General features: G+C 43.8%; 1 protein-coding gene across 1 annotated transcript in view; it reads right to left on the bottom strand.

Annotated features, from left to right (window-relative positions):
* Nucleotides 1-22,235, bottom strand: part of vav3b (vav 3 guanine nucleotide exchange factor b) — a 52,312-nt gene that overhangs the window by 3,682 nt on the left and 26,395 nt on the right. Inside the window, exons 20-26 of the mRNA XM_060058593.1 lie at nt 20,254-20,384; nt 17,180-17,245; nt 16,875-16,909; nt 16,484-16,600; nt 7,910-7,997; nt 6,971-7,115; nt 5,268-5,276 (exon numbers count right to left, since the gene is read on the bottom strand). Of these exons, the coding sequence (XP_059914576.1) occupies nt 5,268-5,276; nt 6,971-7,115; nt 7,910-7,997; nt 16,484-16,600; nt 16,875-16,909; nt 17,180-17,245; nt 20,254-20,384 (591 nt within the window). The remainder of the gene's footprint in view (nt 1-5,267; nt 5,277-6,970; nt 7,116-7,909; nt 7,998-16,483; nt 16,601-16,874; nt 16,910-17,179; nt 17,246-20,253; nt 20,385-22,235) is intronic.

Below are 22,235 nucleotides of genomic sequence, written 5' to 3'. Positions count from 1 at the left end.
TCTTGTGACGTCAGAAGAGGCTGATTTTCACGGCTTGTAACGTCTAATCAAACTCATACCTGGTGGTATAATAGGTCGCCTTTAAGAAACGATAGTACTATTCTTATGACTGATTAGACACTAGACAGCAAATTAAGTTTTGTGTCACCAACAAAAGACAGGGTGATTATTACTGCAGGGAAATTCACTTTTGGGACTGTATGAAGTGGATTTAGGCAATATATTCAACTGAAAAAACATGACAGTATCCCAAGTACTAAAAACTATAGTAGGTTGGTACACTATATTCATGCGTCTTATGAAATAGATGTATTTTGCCTCGTTGTTATAATAATGCTAGACCATTCAGATGAACGTACAAGTTCCATTTTTCATGTTGGAAGGTCCAGCAGAAATATCTCACAGGCTTATGTTTTTATTATCCGTGAGAATGGATGAGAGAGTCGAGCATGGAGTTCAGCCTTGTAGGTGGGGCCGAGCAGATAGTGTACAAGGTCACCGGCACAGACATGCACACACAGACACAATTAAACACCCTTGTTACGCGAACACACACACACACAACCGCGCAAGATACAGAGCAGAACAATGATCCACACAGACACACACACACAAAAAAAACACACAGCTCACGCAATCGCACATGCACCCGCACGCTTATGACTGCCGTTTGTCTGAGCGATATTATGAAGAGGACGGGAGTGCCTTCGCGCCGTGGATCACAGCGGACGTGGGCGTGCGGCAAAGACAACACACCAAGGGCCAAATGAAAGGCACAGGTTGGGATAGGCAGGAAAAACAATATATATATATATATATATATATATATATATATATATAGAGCGAGAGATAACACAGGAAGGAAGAAGAGGTGGTTATAGCTGTACCTGACCAGAAAGGAGAAGTGCAGGGAGGTACAAAGCCAGAGCCTCTGGCAGGATCTGCAAAAGACGATGGAGTGAGCGACGGGGGGGCCAGGCCACGGCGGCAGTAGAGAGGGGAAGAGAGAGAGACACACAGAGAGACAGTGAGACGTACAGATCCAGAGAGAGAGGGAACATAAGAGGGCTAAACACAAAGTTTGAAATGGGAAGAGGGAGCGACTCTGAGAAGAAGAGGAGAGGGATAGTTTGCAAAAGTTAGACAACAAACCCCAAAAGTATCATGTGGGAGAGTGAGGAATAGAGACGTTCTCAGTTTTTTTTCTGAAACAAATAACTACTAATAGCTCCGTCTTTTCCACCGGAGGAAGACAGAGCACCAAACACCAGTGGTTGAACTTATATTTTTTAAATGACGCAGAGCATTATCAGTCCAATTGCTGCAACATCCGAATTTCAAATAAAAATAGTAAATTTAGTTTATTTAATTTTTTTTTACCACAAGTGGTACCTAGATTCAAACATACATGCAGCAGACACGCCAGTTGGCATATTACACACACACCCATGGTTATTTTACCTAGAGCTGGACATCTGCATGGGACAGACAGTACATATAAATATAAATGAATCACACCAGCACAAATATTGGTCAGGAATACACAGTGAAATCCATATCCACACACTCGGTCACGCGGTCAGGATAAACCCACGGCAGAGAGGCTTCTGTTGGCTTTGTTAGAACATTAAGTCTGATCGGTCTTGATGGATTTTCCATGGTTCTGCTTTCTGTGATTGTTTTTCTCTTCTTTTCATTACGATTTCCTCGCTGATGTATTTATTTTTTATTATGATTATCGTTGTTCTATTTCTTCATTCATTTATTGTATTATTTTTTTTTTTCTTCTTCAGGCATATGCACATATCGTGTTTCCCCCTAATGGGTTCAGTGCCGGCGCCAGGCTCAATCCCAGCATGCACTGGGGTCTGTCAAGACGCTCTGAAGGAGAGTGCAGGCGATGACAGTGAATGGCAGCAGCACCGTTTCTACAGAGCCTCTGGTTGAGGCGCTCCAGAAACTTGGCACGCTTGAAGATGTGCCGCCGCTGACGTCGCAGCGGCGGCAGGGGGGGGGGTGGTTTAATATTTCCAGCAGATACATCGGCGCCATCGCCCGCTTTGTTCCACCGCGTGTCGGGTTGGCTGTTTACGCTGTTAACCCACAACACTCGGGCTGGCGACGAGCTCCAGCCTCCAGCCGCCTCCCGCCTTTATAACCTGGTTTTTCCCCATATAACTTTATTTGTTTTTTTCGGTCGTTTATTTCGTCCCCCCAGTAACCAAACAGCCTCCCCCCCCCTCCCCATCCCCTGTCAGACCAATGCCAGTCTCTCAACCCTCCCCCCCAGGTGTGTGTCAGCAGGCAGCTGTCATACTGCCGTCTCCAACGGCAACCAGAGTGAAATGTCATGTCCTGTCAGCAACGCCGTGCCGCGCTGCGCTCCGAGCGGACGCCCGACGGTGCCGGGCCTCGGGCAATGAGGACCTAGCAGGAGCCACTCTCTGCGCAGCCCGCCGGCGCTTCGCGGGGCTCTTTCTCAAGTCGATTTTCCTCCCCCGCTCCCCCCCCCCCTCCCTCCTCCGTCACTCCTACCCCTTTCCCATAACCGTTTCTTTATTCCTTCTCTATTTATATCACCACTTACCAACTTAAAGTCGTGGATATGCACCTCCCTTTATCTCCCTCCCCGGCTGTGCTTACCGTACATCTGCTCCCATCGGTCCTCCTACCCTTGTGCCCATGTGTGCGTTCACATCTATTGATGACATCTCCGTAGTCCTCCTCCTCTTTGCCTATCCCTTCTTCCCCCCCTCTCTCTCCCCCCTCATATCTCCCTCTCTCTCCCCCCTCATATCACTCTCTCCTCATATCTCCCTCTCTCTCCCCCCTCATATCTCTCCCCCCTCATATCTCCCTCTTTCTCTCCCTCTCTCTCTCTCTCTCTCTCATTCCCCTTCGCCTACCTCTCCCTCTCTCTCTCTCTCTCTCTCTCTCTCTCTCTCTCTCTCTCTCTCTCTCTCTCTCTCTCTCTCTCTCTCTCTCTCTCTCTCTCCCCCTCTCTCTCTCTCTCTCTCTCTCTCTCTCTCTCTCTCTCTCTCTCTCCCTCTCTCTATCTCTCTCTCTCTCTCTCTCTCTCTCTCTCTCTCTCTCTCTCTCTCTCTCACTCTCTCACTCTCTCTCTCTCTCTCAGATCCTCTGCTGGAGGTCTCTGAGGGCCGGCGATGAGGTGAGTAGAAGTGGAGAAAGGTGCGACAGGACAAAGACTTTATGGTATGAGATCGAAACAACAACTGTTTGTTTGTTCAGAATGGAGCTGAGTACAGCAAAATCAATACTTTTGGTGGCTCTGTGTAGGTTAGCGACAAGTCGCTATGCAGGGTACTCTAATACAACTATTGGAAAAAACCCACTGAGCTCACTACTTCCTACACTATACACTCAAAGGACCAACACCACTCCAGTGTATAGCCGGCTACTTACGTTACTGCCGGTAACGGTAACTGTAAGTCTGACTTTGACTTCCACTTGTTATGTACATTCATGTTATCTTCGTTTTCTGGTAGATCGTCCTGGGTTGTAAGGACATGATGTTAGGTGATGGGAGAGGGTGACATGTATACAGGGTATCTGCAGCTTTCAGCAAGGTAAAGGTAAGACTTTTTAATACATCTTCAAGTGCAATTGAATACCAATATCAGGACAAACAAATAGTCCACCATCCAACCATAGCGAGTCCTGTTTCCAACCAGAATCTGCCTGCCTGCAGTATCAAAGGCAGGATCTGCCTTTGATTTTCTAAAAAAAAAGGCAGGATCTGCCTTTGATTCTGGCAATGCCAGAATTGTAATCAACCCCCACCAAATAGAAGACTCATTTATTTTAAGGCGATATAATTGACAATTGTGAATTTAACAGTTAAAGCCTCGCTTAACTGATCCTCTGTTATAGGATCATGACACTGATTTGCATGTCCATGAATCTCCGAAATCCATTGAACTAACTAACTCTATTAATAAATGGGCTCAAAATGATGGTTTTTAAATGAACTCACTCAAACTGTAAAATTAAAAAAAATCTTGTTTTATGATTTGGGTATTCATTTGGGTTAGGGCTAATAGATGAATTAGACGCCAAAAATGTGTTGTAACTATTATTTTTTTTAGAAAAACAAATAAGTTAAAACCCAATTTGTTAAATACATGTTGTACTAATTGTGTTACATCAATATCACTAGTACCAGGTGCTACGTTGACGTCAGTCGTTGTTGGATCATGTCATTGCTCTGCTCCTGTCAACACTTTCAGATTAAAAAAAAACATTCAGGCTGTAGCAGTCCGCCACCAAAGAGGAGGTGCGTAAAGGTTTCCCCCAGCCGGAAGCCTCCAAAGTACAGACAAAATGGCCGTTTGTTTGCGGTCCCTATAGCAAAATCTATTTGGCATTTCACAGCAGCACTACAGCTATGCAGGAAGAACCGAAGACAGTTTCTCAATATAAGATAAGACGCGGTTCTGTGTGGCCCCTTAATTTTCATGAAATTAATTACCGATGCGAAGCCCCCCCATCGTTTCTCAATGTGACAAAGTGAGAAAATAATTGATGAGCAACACTGCTCTGTTCTTAGATTGTGAAACAGATGGATGAAACAGAGAATAACTCCTGAAAAACATCACCGACAATGCCAGTAAACAAACACAAATTTGTCAAGCTTATCAAATATTTAAACTTGATAGTGTGGTTACAAAACACAATTTGATCCTCCTTGTCATTGCATTCTGAACACGTATATATATATATATATATATATATATATATATGAAAGGAGTAGTAGAATATTCAGGTAAAATGTCTTTCCAGGGAGAGAAAACACACACATGCAGCAAACAGCACTGGGGAAATTATATTCAACACTTATACGGCGATAAATATTTCTCACGTGTCCCTCATGCCAAAAGCGGAGCTGTCGTGGTATTATAAGACACAGTTTACACTTGAGTGTCTGGTAACTAACCAAGTGCTTTGTCAGCATGAATTCCTAATGTATTCAGGGACGTTCCTGTTCCAGTTCTTCGACAGGGAGGATATAGCCAGTAATCACAAACGGAAATATGCCACCAGAACAGACAGAAGAACAGACACTCTTGAGCAGTAGCTAGGCTGCTTTTTCATTCTCTCCACGATTATGGATCGAGATCAGTGTTACAGTAGGTTGTTTTTTTTGGAAAATCTTTACTTTAGTTAAGTTATTTTCTTCTTTCACTTTTACATTACTCCATGGATTTCTTATTTTATTTTTATTATTTTGTAATTTTCACTGCACTCACCGTTACTCACTACAAATTAAAATCAGAGAAGAATTGTCTATGGATTACCCTAACAGACTTTTTAGTGTGTTGTGTATGCGTGTGGAAAACCTGCCAATCTCAGACAATCAAACTAAAGTAACATTCTCTGGAAAATCACGATTGGATTTTCATAAACTACAGTCGAAAGCACCAGTGTGAACGAGTCCTCCTCGACCACTACTGGTTCCCGTGTAATGTAGGGGGGCATCTAGACACCGGATATTGCGGTCTCGTAGAGTCGAGAAGGCAAAGATTATTTCCAACTGGTTTGATATTATCGGGCCCAGCTTGCGTAATCTGCTTAACTTTTTGGCTTATACCACCTCCCCAAAAAATAAGACTGATTAAATGTAGTAAATCTTAAGGCAATACATTTGAACTTTGAGCAGGCCAGTAGGAAAATATACCTATATGACCCCATTCCGTATACATGAGTGGAAATGGTCCAACAAGATTTCTAAGAGAAGGCGCAGAGAATAAAAGAACATGTCTTCATGTGTGGAAATTCTATGTTTCCACCCGCCAACTGTAGACCACGACGGCAAGGCAAGACTGATCTTCTAGAACAATCACGTTGCTCATAGCCCTTTATTTTTAGCCTTTTTGAAGCATGTTATAGACCCTTTTCACCAAATTAGCTCTGGTTCTTGAACCATTTCCGTTCCGGATTCTTGTAACCGCGGCGCTATCCAGTGATCCAGCCCGCTTTTCCTCAAGTCCCGAGCGGAACCGTGCTAATCAAGGATGCGTCATCAACGGAGAGCTTTGCCTAATGCTCACCGGAAGTAAACAGTTGTAGCACACTCTCTCTTTTTTTTATCATCTTTCCAACCTTCAGAATATGAAACGCCCCTCAGGAAGTAGAGCGGGTTGGCTGGTAACGTACCAGAAGGTTGCTAGTTCAACCCCCCGCTCCTCCTAGCTGAGTGTCGAGGTGTCCCTGAGCAATACGCCTCACCCTGCTGCTCCTGACGAGCTGGCTGTCGCCTTACGTGGCTGACACCGCCGTTGGTTTGTCATTGTGTGCATGAATGGGTGAATGTTGATTGCAATATTGTGAAACGCGTTGAGTGAACACTGGTTCGAAATGCGCCAAATAAATCCATTCAGTCCATTCACACTTAAGGTCAAGGGAAACCTGAGGTTTTTAAAAAAATAATATATCCATATATTAGTGCTGTCAGTTAAACACGTTATTAACGGCGTTAAAGCAAACCAATTTTAACGGCGTTAATTTTTTTATCGCCCGATTTACGCAATTCTTTTATTTAAAAAAAAAAGATTCTTTTTTTATTTTATTTTTTTCTTTGGCTCAAAACAAAGAAGCAGTAGCCTGACTGCTATGTTCAAGGCAGTATGTTGGTATGTTCATCGTTTAATTGCACTATAGGCTTTTTTTTTGTATCGTCCTGTTTTGATCGGTATATGCAAATGTTGTTATCAATAAAAAAACATTTGCACAAGGCAAGCCGATGCACTTGTCCATGTTGATAAGAGCATTAAAATTAGAAAAATAAATGGGACAAAGAAATCAAGGGATATTTAGCATAGATTTCTTTTTTAGATTAATCGCGATTGCTTGCGATTAATCGTGAGTTAACTATGACATTAATGTGATTAATCGCGATTAAATATTTTAATCGCTTGACAGCACTAATATATATATAATAAATCAACAATACCGCGCGAAAGAGCCTCAGGGGACCCACCGGGGAGGGGCCTGGCCGCGTCCCCATTGGTCAGCCTCCGGTAGGGCACCTGCAGGGTGGTGTCCAGGCTCCTGAAGCCCTCCCTCAGAGAGTGGTCCTTGTAGTACTCCACCAGATCCTGCACAAACACACACACACACACACACACACACACACACACACACACACACACACACACACACACACACACACACACACACATACACAGACACACACACACACACACACACACACACACACACACACACAACATAAAACGTTAATCGATCACTCATCTAATAAACATTTAAGAACGCACAGACCTCGGTTACACTTGTTTCAACGCAACTTGTATCATCCTATCAGGTCAGGACACATTAACTGTCAAGTCTGGACAGGCCCGGATTGGATCTTAATCACATCACAAATCTTGTTGAAGTCGTCAGGGACTCAGCGAGCCACTAAATGTTGGCCGTTGCGTGACTGCGCTTGATAGTCAAGGCTTTTGATTATTTAATACCATTTTTAACCGAAAGAACGTAAGGGGCAATTCAGCGGATTTTTTGACCAGGAATAATTTTTGTCAGGAATGTGAATTGCAAAACACGGATCCGGCGACAGAGTTCGCGTTCAAGTGTTAAGTTTGGACATCGGACCTGGGTTCCTATGTGGCGCATCCGATTATAAAAGTCACATTGAAACAGCAAGTTGAAGTGAGGCTAAACACATAATACCGTTGCATGAACCTATTTTCATCCCAGGTTCACGAAAAAATATATTTCATGAAATGGCATGGCAACTTTAATGCAATACTTTACAAAACTCTCTTCGGTCTTCAACACTAGCTCAATTGTCTCCAACGACCCCTATTCACTTGGACTGCAGTTTTCAAGAACCGTGATGTCAGCGGCGGAGTGGGTTCAGAACCATTACCAGCAGGGACTTGAACAGGCGAGTCTCGGCGATGTAGAACCAGCCCTCCTTGGTCAGGATCTTAATGTGCTTGACTTCATCGTTGAACCTGTGGAGGATGAATAAGACATGGGGCTGCTAATCAACTATACATGCCTTCCCTTCAGGCCTGTCACTACGGTGAGCCATCAAGCACCAGTGCTGAAGGGCCACATCACACGGACGGTGCTGATGCAAGCAACCCTCCCCCAGCTACCAGACCAGTCTGGCTGATTTCCCAGGGTACTGGAAGCGACCCTTCATTAGCACAAATCACTCGATAAACACTCAATGTTGTTTCCTTATTTATATTTTCTTACCATACCTGCTAACTTCCAACTCTTTACTATTCCTACAAGTGTACCTTCTTACTATACCTGCAGTTTCACCTAACTATAACTAGAGGTTCAGCATCACCATTTTAGCTATAGGCTACCTACAACTTTATCTTCCAACTATACCATGTTTACTGTGCATACAACTTTATCTATGAATCCATGGTGGTATGTTTCCCTGATGCCCCCATCTTCTACCAAACATTTATCCCCCACCACATAACAAACACACACACACACACACACACACACACACACACACGCACACACACACACACACACACACGCACACACACACACACACACACACACACACACACACACACACACACACACACACACACACACACACACACAGGGCAAGTCAACACAAACATTAGATGATTAAGTTATAGCTTTTAATGACTAATTCACAAACTCAATTAATGCAGGTACGTTATCAACTCATGCCATGGCCAAATTAAATTAAGCCAGCTAATGTCATTTAGAAGAGCAACAGGAAGCAGAGGTCTGTGTGCGGCACAGAGAAAGCGCTGCAGAGTCGGCCGACTGTACAGTATATGCGCCACCTGTCTTGCATTATGATAATATGTGCAAATCACTATCGAGACAGAAGCTCATCATAAATCTGCTCCAGCACTGTATAATGGATGCGGAGGGGAAAAGGGGGGGTTCAAAATGTGGCCGTGTTGCAAATCTACTTATGCATTATAAATATACGTAGAGTAATACATTATTGATGTGTGTCCGGCTATATGTCAGCTGGCACATCAAGATAGATTAGCCATGTTTGGCTGAAGGCCGAGTCCATGGCCAGATTAGCATGGGCCCTTATTGGCGGGAATGTAGAGGGAGGGTTGGCATTGTAGGAATGGTCGGTGGCTCTGTGTTTATAAAGTATACAACAAGAACTAGCCGAGAATAGAAATGTCTTTGTCCCAATGATAATTAATATAAAAATATCGCTGAATAAACCGACTCTAGCATCCGACTTCTTAATCAATTGTTTGGTTCCCAGGTGTTTAATTAAGGACCAACTGAATTAGAAAATGTCATTGAAAAATTATACATTTCGCAACAGAAAATACCATACATGACACAGATCATGACGCAAGAAATGTGGCATAAAGATCAGTTATCTTAAATTGTTTTCGTTGTTTTCATTCCCAACCAGATAACACCCTAATACACATGCCTAGATACAGGCTTTGTTAACATGCTGTCAAACTGGCGCTGAACATTAGAGACTTGAGGAAAGATATATGCCAGGGAATTGCTGCAACCAAATCAGTATGCAAATCCACATGCAAAGGTATTTACAAACATGGATGTTGCCATGGAATTTTCCCAGTCCCCAGTATACCAGAAGAGCACACTTTCTCGAGATGGTCCCCTTGGTGATTGGTTCTCTAATTGGAAATTGCTCGCAATACCCAATGGCCCACAACATATTAGGCCACCTGACTTGCATGTTGCTGGAACTGAATATTGTTAATAAATAATGGATTCCAGTGGCACCATCAAATACGTCTCTTATACAGGACAGGAACAAGACCAGATAATGTTAGAACACACTCTCAGCACTCCTTAAAGCTTAGGATGTATGTGTGTATTCTGGGTGCCGTTTTTTTATGTGCCTGTGGTCGTTACACCACTAAATGGTGATTGAGTAAAGCTGAGTACCATTTACTTTCTTTGAATGCACTAATGTTCAAAGCGATGTCGCCGAGTTCATCTCATTTAAATCTACTAGTGCATTGCCTGCTCAGAAATTGCCTGTTCGGAACGAACCAATTGCTTGGCCTCCGGTAAAGCTGCTTTCAGCTTTCTCCTGAAGCGCTCATCCGAACGACTTCATACTCGGCTCCTTGGTTACCCAGCGATGCCATCCACCAAGTGTTGCGTGGTCAAGTGTGAGGTTGATCGGAGGAACCGTTGTCAAGAAGATCATAGGACAAACACAGTTGGATAGAGCTAGTTTATGTAGAGAACGTGAGAAATCAACTAGCTGCTGTCATTGCAAACAGCTAGCTTTTTGGGAATGGTGTATTTAGCTATTTGGGACATGGCTCTTTCCAGGAGGTTATTCCCCGGAACAAAAGCATTAATTCAGAAAGTTACACTGCTGATACTGGAAATGTTTAAGTTTAACGACCAAAATGGATAATGTGCAATACTTTGCTACCTCTCCAGTCTCTCTCAGCAATACATCTGCAAAGTGTGAAGGAGTTCAGATGAACCCGCACGCCAGACAGTCCGACTCAAGGGGTCCTCTTGCAGAGCAACAAGTGTCCGTCTTTCTCGTTTGCATGGCCTCATTCGGTTGCCGCAAACACTCAATTTCATTCCTTGTGGATGTCAATTGAGTTACCATTGCTTTGCTCAATGTTGCAGTTTGTAGAATTGAGTGCATTCTAGCAGAAATGGACACACACCTTTTTCCCAAGAGTATAAAAGAGTAAAACGACCATGACAAAAATACCTGATTGTGATTGGTTATTCACAGAATGAAGCCGTCATCGGGGTAAGTTAATAGATATTTTTTTACAGATCCGGGCCCCGATGACGAGTGGAGAAGAGGATGGCCAATTAGGAACCAAGCAGACTTAACGTAATACCAATAATTGATCTAGTAATCATAATATAACTCATCTCGGCAAAAGCAAAAGTGGGGTGGTCCACCCCACAGCTTGTAGATTTGAAAAAAGTTCCCCAAAAAACAATTGCAAAAGCTTGCATAGCTAGTTCCTCCTCAACATCGTCCTCCATGTTTTTTTTACACTAGGGTCGCAGGTCATTACAGCAACAGAGATTGGCGAGAAATCCATTTTTGAAAATCGGGTCGATAAACAGCGACGATTTCGCTAGAGAACAAGACTACAAAGAACAAACGACTGCACTTAAAGCTTTTGTTTAAAAGAGAGATGCTTTTTTCTCGCTCAGTTCTGCGTCACAATGATTGGTTGTAGGCCTATCCGATTGTTCCAAACTACTTTCACAATTCTTCTAACAATGCACTACTCTAGCAATTTGTGTGACATGCCAGTATAATGTGTAAAATCTCCATTGAGTTTAGCTGGCCAGAAAAGTAGTACACATTATTTTAACTGGTGTGATTGATATTTATGATCTATTTAAGGTTATTTTGATTAAACTTGCATTGCAAATGAACAAACAGCTGATTTCTGTTCGGTATATTTAGAGCCTCCTTTTTTTTGTTGGTTTGCAAGGAAACTCTATAATGATTTAAATGTAGTTTATTCCACCCAATTCGTTGGCCTGTCACAGATGTACATAGGTTGAACAAAGTTTTTTTAACAAGAAACACTGAAGAATGTATAAGAATGTAAAGCTCAAAGGAAATAACAAATCCAACTAGCATTGAGAGGGGGTGGGAAAGCCTTTAATCTAATCTCTGCCAAAACCAAAGGACCATTTAAGAGAAAGGACATCATACTCCTAAACGCCGCTTCTCTTTCTTCTTGGCTGGAACATTGTGAGGGTGCAGGTAGACACTGATTGCTGTCTGCCTCGATGGCATAGACAAGATGCTCATTGAATTTGTGGTCCAGGTCTTATACTGATATTACTTCAATATTGCAATTTAGGCCGACTACAGCAGGCGATGCACTCACCTCGAATTGCAACAAGCCATGTCTCCAACTGGAAGACAGACTCCTGCTCCCTCCTCTTGCTTGTTTGATTTCTCAAGTGATATACCTTCATGTTCTTTGTAAAATAATTCAAGTATAACGCAGCCATTCTTTGTTCGGATTCACACATGGCAAAGCCGAGATCTTCGCTTTGTCAGTCAGAAACTCTTTAAAAACTCGAAACACCTTATCGCACCATACAATGGAAGCGGTAACATTTTCAAATGAGCGTTTGTGCATTGTACTCAATATCTCAATAAGGAATGGGGCTACGATTTTGCCACTGATTTTGCATACTTCTCATCCAGCTCAGAATCTACGAAGGTCGCACAGTCAAATCTTGTTAGCTCGGGAATCTGGCCATACATTAGCATGTAGAGCACCTTGTTGAGACCTCTGAAGCGTGGTCTATTGTGAATAATGGATCACGCAATCAGCTTACCAGCTGTATAATACTTATGGTCTCCTGGTGCTTTGAGGTCACAGGCAAAATACAGCTGGCCTGGTTTCTCCTGAAATAGCCCCTCCCTAAAAACTATACAATTCATAATTTAATCGAATAAGTGTTGATTCGGATTTAATTATGAATCTACAGAACATAAAATCCTTGGATCCCTTTAGTCCTCTGGCATCTTGCCCACCAACACAATGTCCGTAATCTTGTGCCAATCGACATAGCTCCGTGAGAATGCAGACCATCTTCCTGCAACCGTGGCTATGTTGCTGTGAATGCCCACATTGCATCACAGAAAGGGTTTATGATTTGACAATTTCGATGCCATTCCAAAAAGTGTGTTTTAAATGACACACAATTGGAGGTGGGATGCTTTACTCATCTCCTCTTGATTATAGCTCCTTACTGGTGCCCAGAGAGCACTTCTTCTACATCATCCGAGGCCAAATAAACTTATTGGAACTCGTCACTATGTTCAACAAACACAAAAACATAGACGTTTGATACGTTTGTCAAACGATAGGTTGTTGATTTGGTTCAAGGTAAGCAAATCCTTTAGTGGATATTTCCAAGTAGTAAGTAGATCAGAAAAGGTACTTCACAGAATCACGGATCAAGAATGCAGATGTAAGTTTACAATACACAGAAAGATCAGACAAACAGCCTCAAGGTTGAAGCAAAGCAGAAGCAGTTGCAAAAAAGAATTGAAAGGCAGCCTGGGGCTACTTTCCAATCCTATTTTCATATTGCTATTGCTTACTGCTACTGCTTACGCTTTCGCTTCAACCTCGAGGGTTGAGCATGAGGAAATGTGCATTGTCAGCTGTTCCAAATGGGAGCCGGCTCTGCTGCTTCTGTGTCATTAAATGCTTGATGAACTCGGCCAATCACAACCTTCAGACCTGTAGCCATTAGGACATGAGTGTAGGGAGGTCGTATAAAGGTCTCTCTAAGCGCTTCCTGGCAAGGATACACTGATGTATCCTTGATCAGAAATCATCTGTTGACGATGTCAAGATCGAAGGAAACTTCTGGAGGGTTTTGAAAATGCTTGAATTGGACGCCAGCCTAAATGTATCAAGATGTGGCTGTGAACACATCACCGTATCTGCACATAGCAGCCAGTGTTGTGCCGAACCATTGCACCTTACATACAACCACACGTACAATCTAGCAATTGCAAGTCACAATAAATAACTACTATTTACACTTTGCAGGCTAGTCCCAGGGAAAATTATCCAAAGATATCCTCCTCCTCACTCGAATTTCGTATACGTCTTCTTCGTAGCTTGGAAAAATATTTCCATGGCATGTTCTGTGTTGTACATTTTTCATGGCAGTACACCTCATTTGTGTATTCAATTTTTCTATTACAAACTCCAAAAGTGTACTGTTCAACGAGTAGAAAAACTTGCTTAAACTGTAAGTAACCTTAAACTGATTTTCCAGATGATTGAAATGCAAACTTTCCACATTGATTTGGACAAAATGTCTGTTATTTTGAAAGCGCTCCATTTAGCATAGTCAAATTAATCTATTAATATGTACATTTAAAAAAAGTCCTTAGGGTTGAAAAAAATCAGATCAGTCTCCTAGCTGATATGAAAAGAGACCTTCAAAATCAAATAAAAAGCCTGGTTTGAATATTGTCCTTATATAATATAATATTATTTATTTATACTTGAAATGGGTTCTAAATCGACCCAAACACAATAGGAGGGTTAATGTGCGTTCACAGAAGAATAAACCGGTGAATGAACGACCCCTGGAACAAAGGACCCTGCGAACAGGGGTCCTTGGGAACTAAGGGCCTTGGGACCATAGGACCCTGGGCACATAGACGAATGCCTTGGCCAACCAATAGGACAAACATGAGGATAGAAAGGCACCAGAGCCCCATGCAGCTGTTTCTCACAGGTTGCTTAGAGGAGCAGAGACGTCGCACCATGGCAATGCAGCAGCTCTTTATCTCCAGAGCTGCATCGTCAGGAGAGGATAGTGTTCAGGCTGAACACCCATCAGGAGATGCAGACAATTTTTTCTTCACTAAATTATTCAAAAATGTTTGCTTGTATTGCTATGCATGTCAGTAACTGCACTCCCAACCATTGAACAGTTAACCATACCTGGGAGGCCGTAACTGTGATTAAGGGCTATACAATTACAATGCATTGTAATTTAATGAAGGGACTGAGGAGCCTCAGTCCCTTCACCCAAAGGTGCCAGTTCCCCAGGCACCTTTGGGGAACTGGCCTGGGAGAGTGGTGTTCAGGGCTACCCCTCCCCCCACCCCAGCAAGACACTTAGAATGTGCTTTTTTCTCCCCACTCCCCAAAGCGACTTACATTTTTCAGAAGAAAGAGAAACAACAATATATAAGGAGGACACCTTGGAATTGATTTGATCCATGATGTTATTGCTTACTTGTAATCTGTAATGCAACAATCACACAGTTGCAACACTGTTATGTTAAGTATAATTTGTTTTATATGTTATTTGTTATTTATTATATTATTATTTGAATTGTTCATTTTGAAGATGTTTCTAACGCCGAAGATTAAGAACGCATGAATCTTACTAAATCAAGAAGTGTTCTCTTATATTGCGGTTTGGTGTTCACTAAATGGAATAAACAAGACTAAAGTTGCATAATTTTTGAATTTGCCTTCGCTAATCGTACAATCGGAGTCTAATAAAAATAAAATTGTCAGCTACATTAGCTCAAGAGACATGAGACCTGGGAAAAACTATCCAATACAGGGGGGAATTATTTGTCCTATAATAAATCAACGATAACTTTAATATGATCTAATGTCAAGACTGTCCATTATTGTATGGTCGATAATAATAACCCATACTCTAACCGAGGCAAGTACAACAATTGAGCATTTGCTTGGAGGGGTAGGAACCCCCAGCCTGGGAACAAGACAAATCTGCAAGCTCATGTTTTATTTGCTCTGACATATGCGTCAGGCCCCTATCCCGTTTAGCCAGATCCCAAGAAGACCTGGCCCGGGTTGGGCCAATCACAACCCTTTATCTAATACGGGGCAGTTCTGATACATTGACTGTACAGAGGAGCGTCATTGAGGCAGTTTAATAAACAACCAACATGGTTGCCGCTGATGCTCTGATTGGTTGTAGATCTATCCAATTGCGTCCAGAGGTATTTCGGTAAGCACCCGTTGACGGGCCTTAGCGGGTGGAAATCGGATCGGAAAATTAACAGAGAGCGAAAATTAACAGACTAATACGCTTTTTGCGATTTTGTCTAGCGATGTCAGGCTAGTGCATACCCTCAAACAAGGTACAATATCACACACACACACACACACACACACACACACACACACACACACACACACACACACACATTTTCCTACACAGAACATTTCCCAGCGTGACTTGTATCACCTCGTTGCTAAGCTGTGTTATCTCCCATCCCCATCCAGTAAAGAGATGTTGGACAGGCAATTAGGAGGAGCAAAGAGGAGCCCAGCACATCAAAGCCTTGAACCAGCCATGGCGGGCTTCTACCCACCCCAAACTGGGGATCTGAATGGATAGGGCTAATTATGTTTATAGGAAAATAGCAGTTGGGCCCTCGGACATGTTAATCTCTCCGGGCATTCACGCTGTGACAGGAGCGCATGCAAGTCTTTACTACTCTGATTTTGAGAAGTACTTAGAAAGCGTGGAAAGTCTTTGATGTAACTCGATATATTTACGGGGGCATTTAGGGAACTTTTTCAATGGGAGACACGCTGGCTCGCTTCTGAAAGTCTCTTGACTTCCTCAGACCAAAGAAAAGACTAGCTGCTATTTGCTGCAGCCCGGGGAAGCAGCTAGTTTCTCCGTAAGCCCAGGGGGCACGGCTACAGCTCTATTGAATTGGTTTCTAAGCCCAGTGTGGGTGTGTAATGGGTTTGTAATGGGTGTGTGATGGGTGTGCGTGTGCAATGGGTTAGGGAGGTGCATGTTTATATACATACGTATAGATATTGAGAGTTCGTAAGAAGAAGGTAGATGAATGAATGCGGCCCATTTTGCCATGGTACATACAATGACAGACAGGTGGGTGGATGCTAGGGTTCAACCACGAGGTAGTACATACTTGATGCTGATGGCGTACTCAGCGCTCTCTTTAGTCCTGTGTCGGACCAGGAAGGTGCTGTTCTCACAGTTAAGCAGCTCCACTTCAGCCTGGGATCTTTCCATTGGCCCTGCAAACCTGAAACACCACATACACGAATGCAGTCATGCCCACACACACATACACACGCAAGCATGCACCGACACAGAAGTACAGATGCAAATAGACACTCACACACAGCCACATTAATGCAAGTGTACACACACACACACACACACACACACACACACACACACACACACACACACACACACACACACACACACACACAGACGCTTACACTGGGGAAAAAAGGTAAGACATACCTTGATATTGCTATCAATCTATTGTAATTGCTTTATGCAGAACTTACCAGGGCTGGGCTGAGTAATCGACGGGTTTTGGAACCTGGAACAGATACAAAGGGACTGTGGTTGTTTTATCTTGTTAATGGAAGTCAATAGAGGAGGGGGCGGAGATCATTTGGGTTAATGCGATATTCCATTCACATCTAATAGCTTCACCCAGGCCTCCCCGACAGAGTGTGTAGCCACAGACTGAAAAGCGCCAGCGTCTTGTCCCAGAGAAATCGTTAAGAGGCCCATTATCTCCAGAGCGTGTGATAATCACATCACGGCCCATAACAAGGCTGGGGAGGAGGAACTTCTCTGCACTTACGCACGGACACGGCCGGACCGAGTTGCTTGGGAAGAAGCCAGTCAGGCCCGTCCCGAGGATTTTCCCCTGCAAGAAGACGCATGGCTTTTAATTGCATTATATTTGTCTGGAAGAAAACCCCCCCCCACTCCGTTTCCCAACAGACACGGAAGCACGCATGTGCACCCACGCACACTTAGACACACACGCACACATTTAAAGACATGCCATACAGACCAACGTTCCCATAATCGTACACGCACATGGACGCACTCGCACACACACACACACACGTAAACGCTGTTTAGCTTCTCCCCCCGCCTCCGTCGCTGCATTCAATAAACCCTCTGCAATTAGAGCACAACATGCAGTTCATCTAATTCACAGCCCGAGTTAATTATGGTTTGGAACTGTGCTGCCAGTTAAATGTGTTGTGCATCAAAACACCGGTCTTGTTTAGCACTTAATAATGGATCTTATTCTGGTCTCAAAACACCCGACCACGGCACTCGAAGCCGAGGCTCGCTTAAGGCCCATCCAGTGCGTTATAGGCTCCCCCATCCTCCAGCACGATCCCAGCTGTGTTACGCCAGCATTGATTGAAAACAATTCAGATCCAATGACTAAACACAGTTCACAGGTCGCAAAGTAATCACATTAACAGCAAAAGAGAAACCGTCTAAGTACTTCCGCAATCTCCGCCGTGGTGACGTGGCAATGTGCTTCGGCAAATAATACTTGGGACTCGATGGGCCCCCCCCCCCCCCCCCCCCCCTGGGGTATGATTGTGTCCCGTATCGATTCAGCAAAGGAACGCTGCAATAAAACACCTCTCTCTTTCTCAATCACATGACGGTCCTGTCATTTAAGGACGGGTCAGGTCTCCCCGCTGAGAGCTCCGGAGGGAGAGCGGGCGGGCCGGCGGGCCAGCCCCGGGTCCATCTGAAGATCATTGAGTGAATCAGGGCCGATCGCATCAGCGCTGAGGGCGTGTAGAGCCCCGCGCCCGGCCCCCCCGCCGTGCGCGTTCTCCTCTTTATTATTGCCATTGAAATGCATTTTGGGAGCGTGCGATCCCCGGCGGTAACGAGATTGGAAAGCGAACGCGTGGCCGTCTCCGTGATTCATTCTGCCTAATAACATTTCATCATAAAGTATTTTTTTTTTTGCTGTTTTTCTTTCCCTTTCACCGTCCCCCGCCCCCCTCTAGACAGAGGCCCCCTGTCTATTTGTTATGCCTTTGATAAGCGGCTGATAAAGATTAAACTTATTACTCTGTTGGCATAAACAGGCAGCAGCCCAAGGATCAAATGAAATTACAGTGATTGATCGCATTGTTCTGCCGGTGGGACGAGGAGAGGAGGGAGCTGGGGGTGTAATTGCAGTGTCTGGGTAATGGGAGGATGGGCTGGGAAGGGGGAAGAGGGTTTATGAATTCTCAATGTTCTGTAATTCCATCCACCAGTGCCACTGGGGACAGTGGAGATTAAGTGCATTATTACTGCGTCATTATTCCCAGGAAGAAAGTAAACACGACTTCAGGCCCGCCCGGCCTGCTGTAACTTTGGACTGGCCTGGAATGACCTCCTGGACCCCCTCAGTGTACATGGGGTCGCTGTGGCACTGAAGGAATGCCAAGGTGCTTGTACGGCTGCCAACTCGTGTGCTTGAGGGACGAAGTAGTTACACAGTGATATAGCACAGTATTTGGTCATCTACAGCAAAATCCATTGGAAATGTGGAGGCTACAGAACAACAAAGCACATGAGGGCTTTTATTGTTGATTTCACTCAGCTAGAATGTTTATCGCTGTAGCAGATCAAAATGACAAAAATAAAATAACGTATCGATTAATGCATGTTTTAAAGGGCAACGTTATTGCTCTGCTGCTCAGGTTTATGTTCGAGTCAGACATAGGACCATCGTCCCCATATTACATCGATACACACCAGTATACAGGAGGAGATGGGGGAGGAAGGAAAAAGAGGGGGAGGAGGGAATGCTTTTAGTGCCAAGTGTGAAAAGCTTGGGTTGGCTTTCTCACTACAATGACCCCCTGGATAAATATTGATCCCAGCACACTCTCAATGCCTGACCTCTCTGTGACGGCTGTGTTTCATGGCCCTTCACTAGTGTGTAATGCGCTAAATGTCAAACTAATTCCAACACTCTGAGATATAGAGAAATTAGTTTTTGGCTGAGAGTTCTAGGATGACTGGGGGTGTATTATCCCCATTGTTATGGCCCACCCCAACTTTGTGATACTTTTACAGTACCAGCCTTGTGTAGGAGCATTATAAGGAGAGAAGTTGTATATGAATTGAAAATACAACACACCGTGGCTTTATACACACAACTCGGCGGTCCTGTAGTCATGACATCGAAGTGCCTCGGAAAGGGCAGGACTTTACGAAAATAACGTAGGCGTTGTGAAACGTTCACACAGTGAAACATTCACAAAATGGTTGGCAGAGCCTGGGCAGAAACATAGGACTTTACTCCTGTTACTCTTAATTTGTCTTATTTTAGTAACAGACAAAATGGCGTTGGTTACTATGTTGATGATCAAACGAGACAAATGACGACGTTTAAAAAAGAAAAAATGGTTTTGGGTTCACTGCCCCTTTAATACCAGTGGAGTTGATTTACATTGGGCTTGAAGTGTACCTAGAACTAGTTGAATTTGATTGAATTAAGGGACAGCATTAGCTGTAGCAATGGCACGCCACATTTGGTTCATCAAGTCACAGATGGAGGGAGAGCAAGCGGAAGGAGATTATTGCGGCGGAGTAATGAAAAAATAAAAAACACACACACCCACATATATACACACCTACAAACTCACACACACTTACAAACTCTCCCCCCCACACACACACACACACACACACACACACACACACACACACACACACACACACACACACACACACACACACACACACACACACATATAAACACACTTGAAAACACACACACACACACACACACACACAAACTTACAAACACACATGATTAGACACCTTCAAAGTCACGCAAATACACACACACACACAAACACAAACACCTACAAGCATGACCAAACTCATACACACCTGCCACCAGGAGATGTGCGGGTTGGCAGAAATCAGCTCGACAACGTCGCCGGCCTGCATGCACAGCGGGGAGCCCTGCTCAGGCTGGGGGACACCGCAGTAGTCTCTGATCACCAGCATCCTGGGTAATCCTAGCAGGCAGCCATCACACAGACATCTGCACTTAATGTCCCAGCAACAGAAGTTACTCACAACTTAAAGAAAAGTTTAAAATGGATCTTCTGGATGGATGCTTAGCACAAATAATACACACTGTGTGTGCACAATGGACGGGACCCATCATTGGTTGAAATACGGTGGGATTCTTTTGACAATTAATTTGGGCAAAGAAAGTATAGTATATGACATAGTCTCATAAATAAGGTGTCTAAAACTTCTAAACCTCAAATCTGGTGAAAGGGGCTTTTCTCTCTCTTTCGCTTAATATTTGTCTCATCAATCATGCCGTTAAGGGACGGGGATCTATAAGCACATAATTGGCTAACAGCATACACAAACTCGACCAGCACCAGAAAACTTTTCCCGTTGGGAAGATAAGCTAAAACATCCGTTGCATTCTGAGAAAAGGTGTCAGTAATTGTGTTCAAACAACATCTTGTAGACTGGCCACTGTAGAAATACACTTGTAAAAATCCTCTTCTGAAACCTTCATCCACTCGCGCAAATGAGTTTCTCTTCGTAGGGATAACTCCGTAACGAAACAGGGAACAAGGCGTGACTTTGCTCATTTTAGTTTAGTTTTTCGGCTAGCGTAGTAGAACTTCTAGATCTCATGCTAATACCGACATGATTATAAGATGCCACTGAAAGACAAAAACAGTATTGTCAAATTTGAATAATATTATAGTGTGTGCCTGAAAAGTTCTTGCTGTTTCACAGAACAATATTGTTCACACATTGTGTCAGGGAGACAATGTTAACATACAAATACTACGTTATTTATAACGTAAGAGTAAACATTCAAGCATCGGCATGCAGCAGGCTGAAAATGTATTGTCCCTGTTTCTAAAATAAGTACCTAATTGAGTGCCTTTTCTGAGGCACAACTTTCTCTTTTAACTACATTTCATTGCAGATTTTTTTTTTCACTTACTATACAATATTTACCTTGCTCATTAAAAAACAAAAAAAGTATTTTTAAAAGTTGTTTTTTTAAGTCTTATTAAATGAATGTCTTCTACTTGTTTGAGATTGGGCATGGCACTGCCACTGCTGCCATGCAGTGGCAATCGGGCTGTTTGATTTCAGGGGTGCAATGGTTCACAGAACTGTCTGTTTCACTGAGAAACAATACGTGATCGAAAGCTTGTGGGTGTGTAGGATTCTCTTTAACGAAGCGCCTGACCCCATCAAAGAGTTGAATAACGATGAGCATTTCTTCACCAATTTTAATACAAAGGAATATTAAACAAAGGGTATGTCCTTAGTTGAGAAATATGCCAAAAGGCAATCCCATTGCAAACACTCACAATAATATGGAAATAATCAAAGGCTATGGACTCTATGAACTGGTGTTTGCTAACAAGGGGCCCTATAAATAAACACATTACACACATTATACCCCTTATCAACCTGGTACTGTTAAGGGGTTGAATCCAATTCATTATGAGACACAGGGCGCTCTACAACAGATGAGGTTCAGGAGATGGACAAAAAAAAAGCCTATTTTCCCTCCTTAATGGCAGAAGCGACGCTCAGAGCCATTCATCTCCTCGGCGCTTAGCTTCCCCCGCGCAGCAGCAGCCACCACAGCTCGCCGCTCTCCTTCAGCGGGTTCTGCCTAGCACCCCACGCACCCTGCTCACGCTAAGACAAAACACCCCTGCCAGCGGAGCAGACATAGCCACTTAGTCTGCCTCAACACTCCTGAGTCTACACCCCCCTGGCAACCCCGCCCAACGCCGCCGCCGCCGCCGCCACCGCCGCCGCCGCCACCGCCGCCGCCGCCACCGCGGCGTCGTCCCCACCGCGGCGCCGTCCCC

This window comes from Gadus macrocephalus, chromosome 8 (assembly GCF_031168955.1).
Source record: "Gadus macrocephalus chromosome 8, ASM3116895v1".
NCBI classification, from domain to species: domain Eukaryota; kingdom Metazoa; phylum Chordata; class Actinopteri; order Gadiformes; family Gadidae; genus Gadus; species Gadus macrocephalus.
Note: the sequence above shows the minus strand (reverse complement) of the source record. Positions and strands in the feature narration are given on the sequence as shown.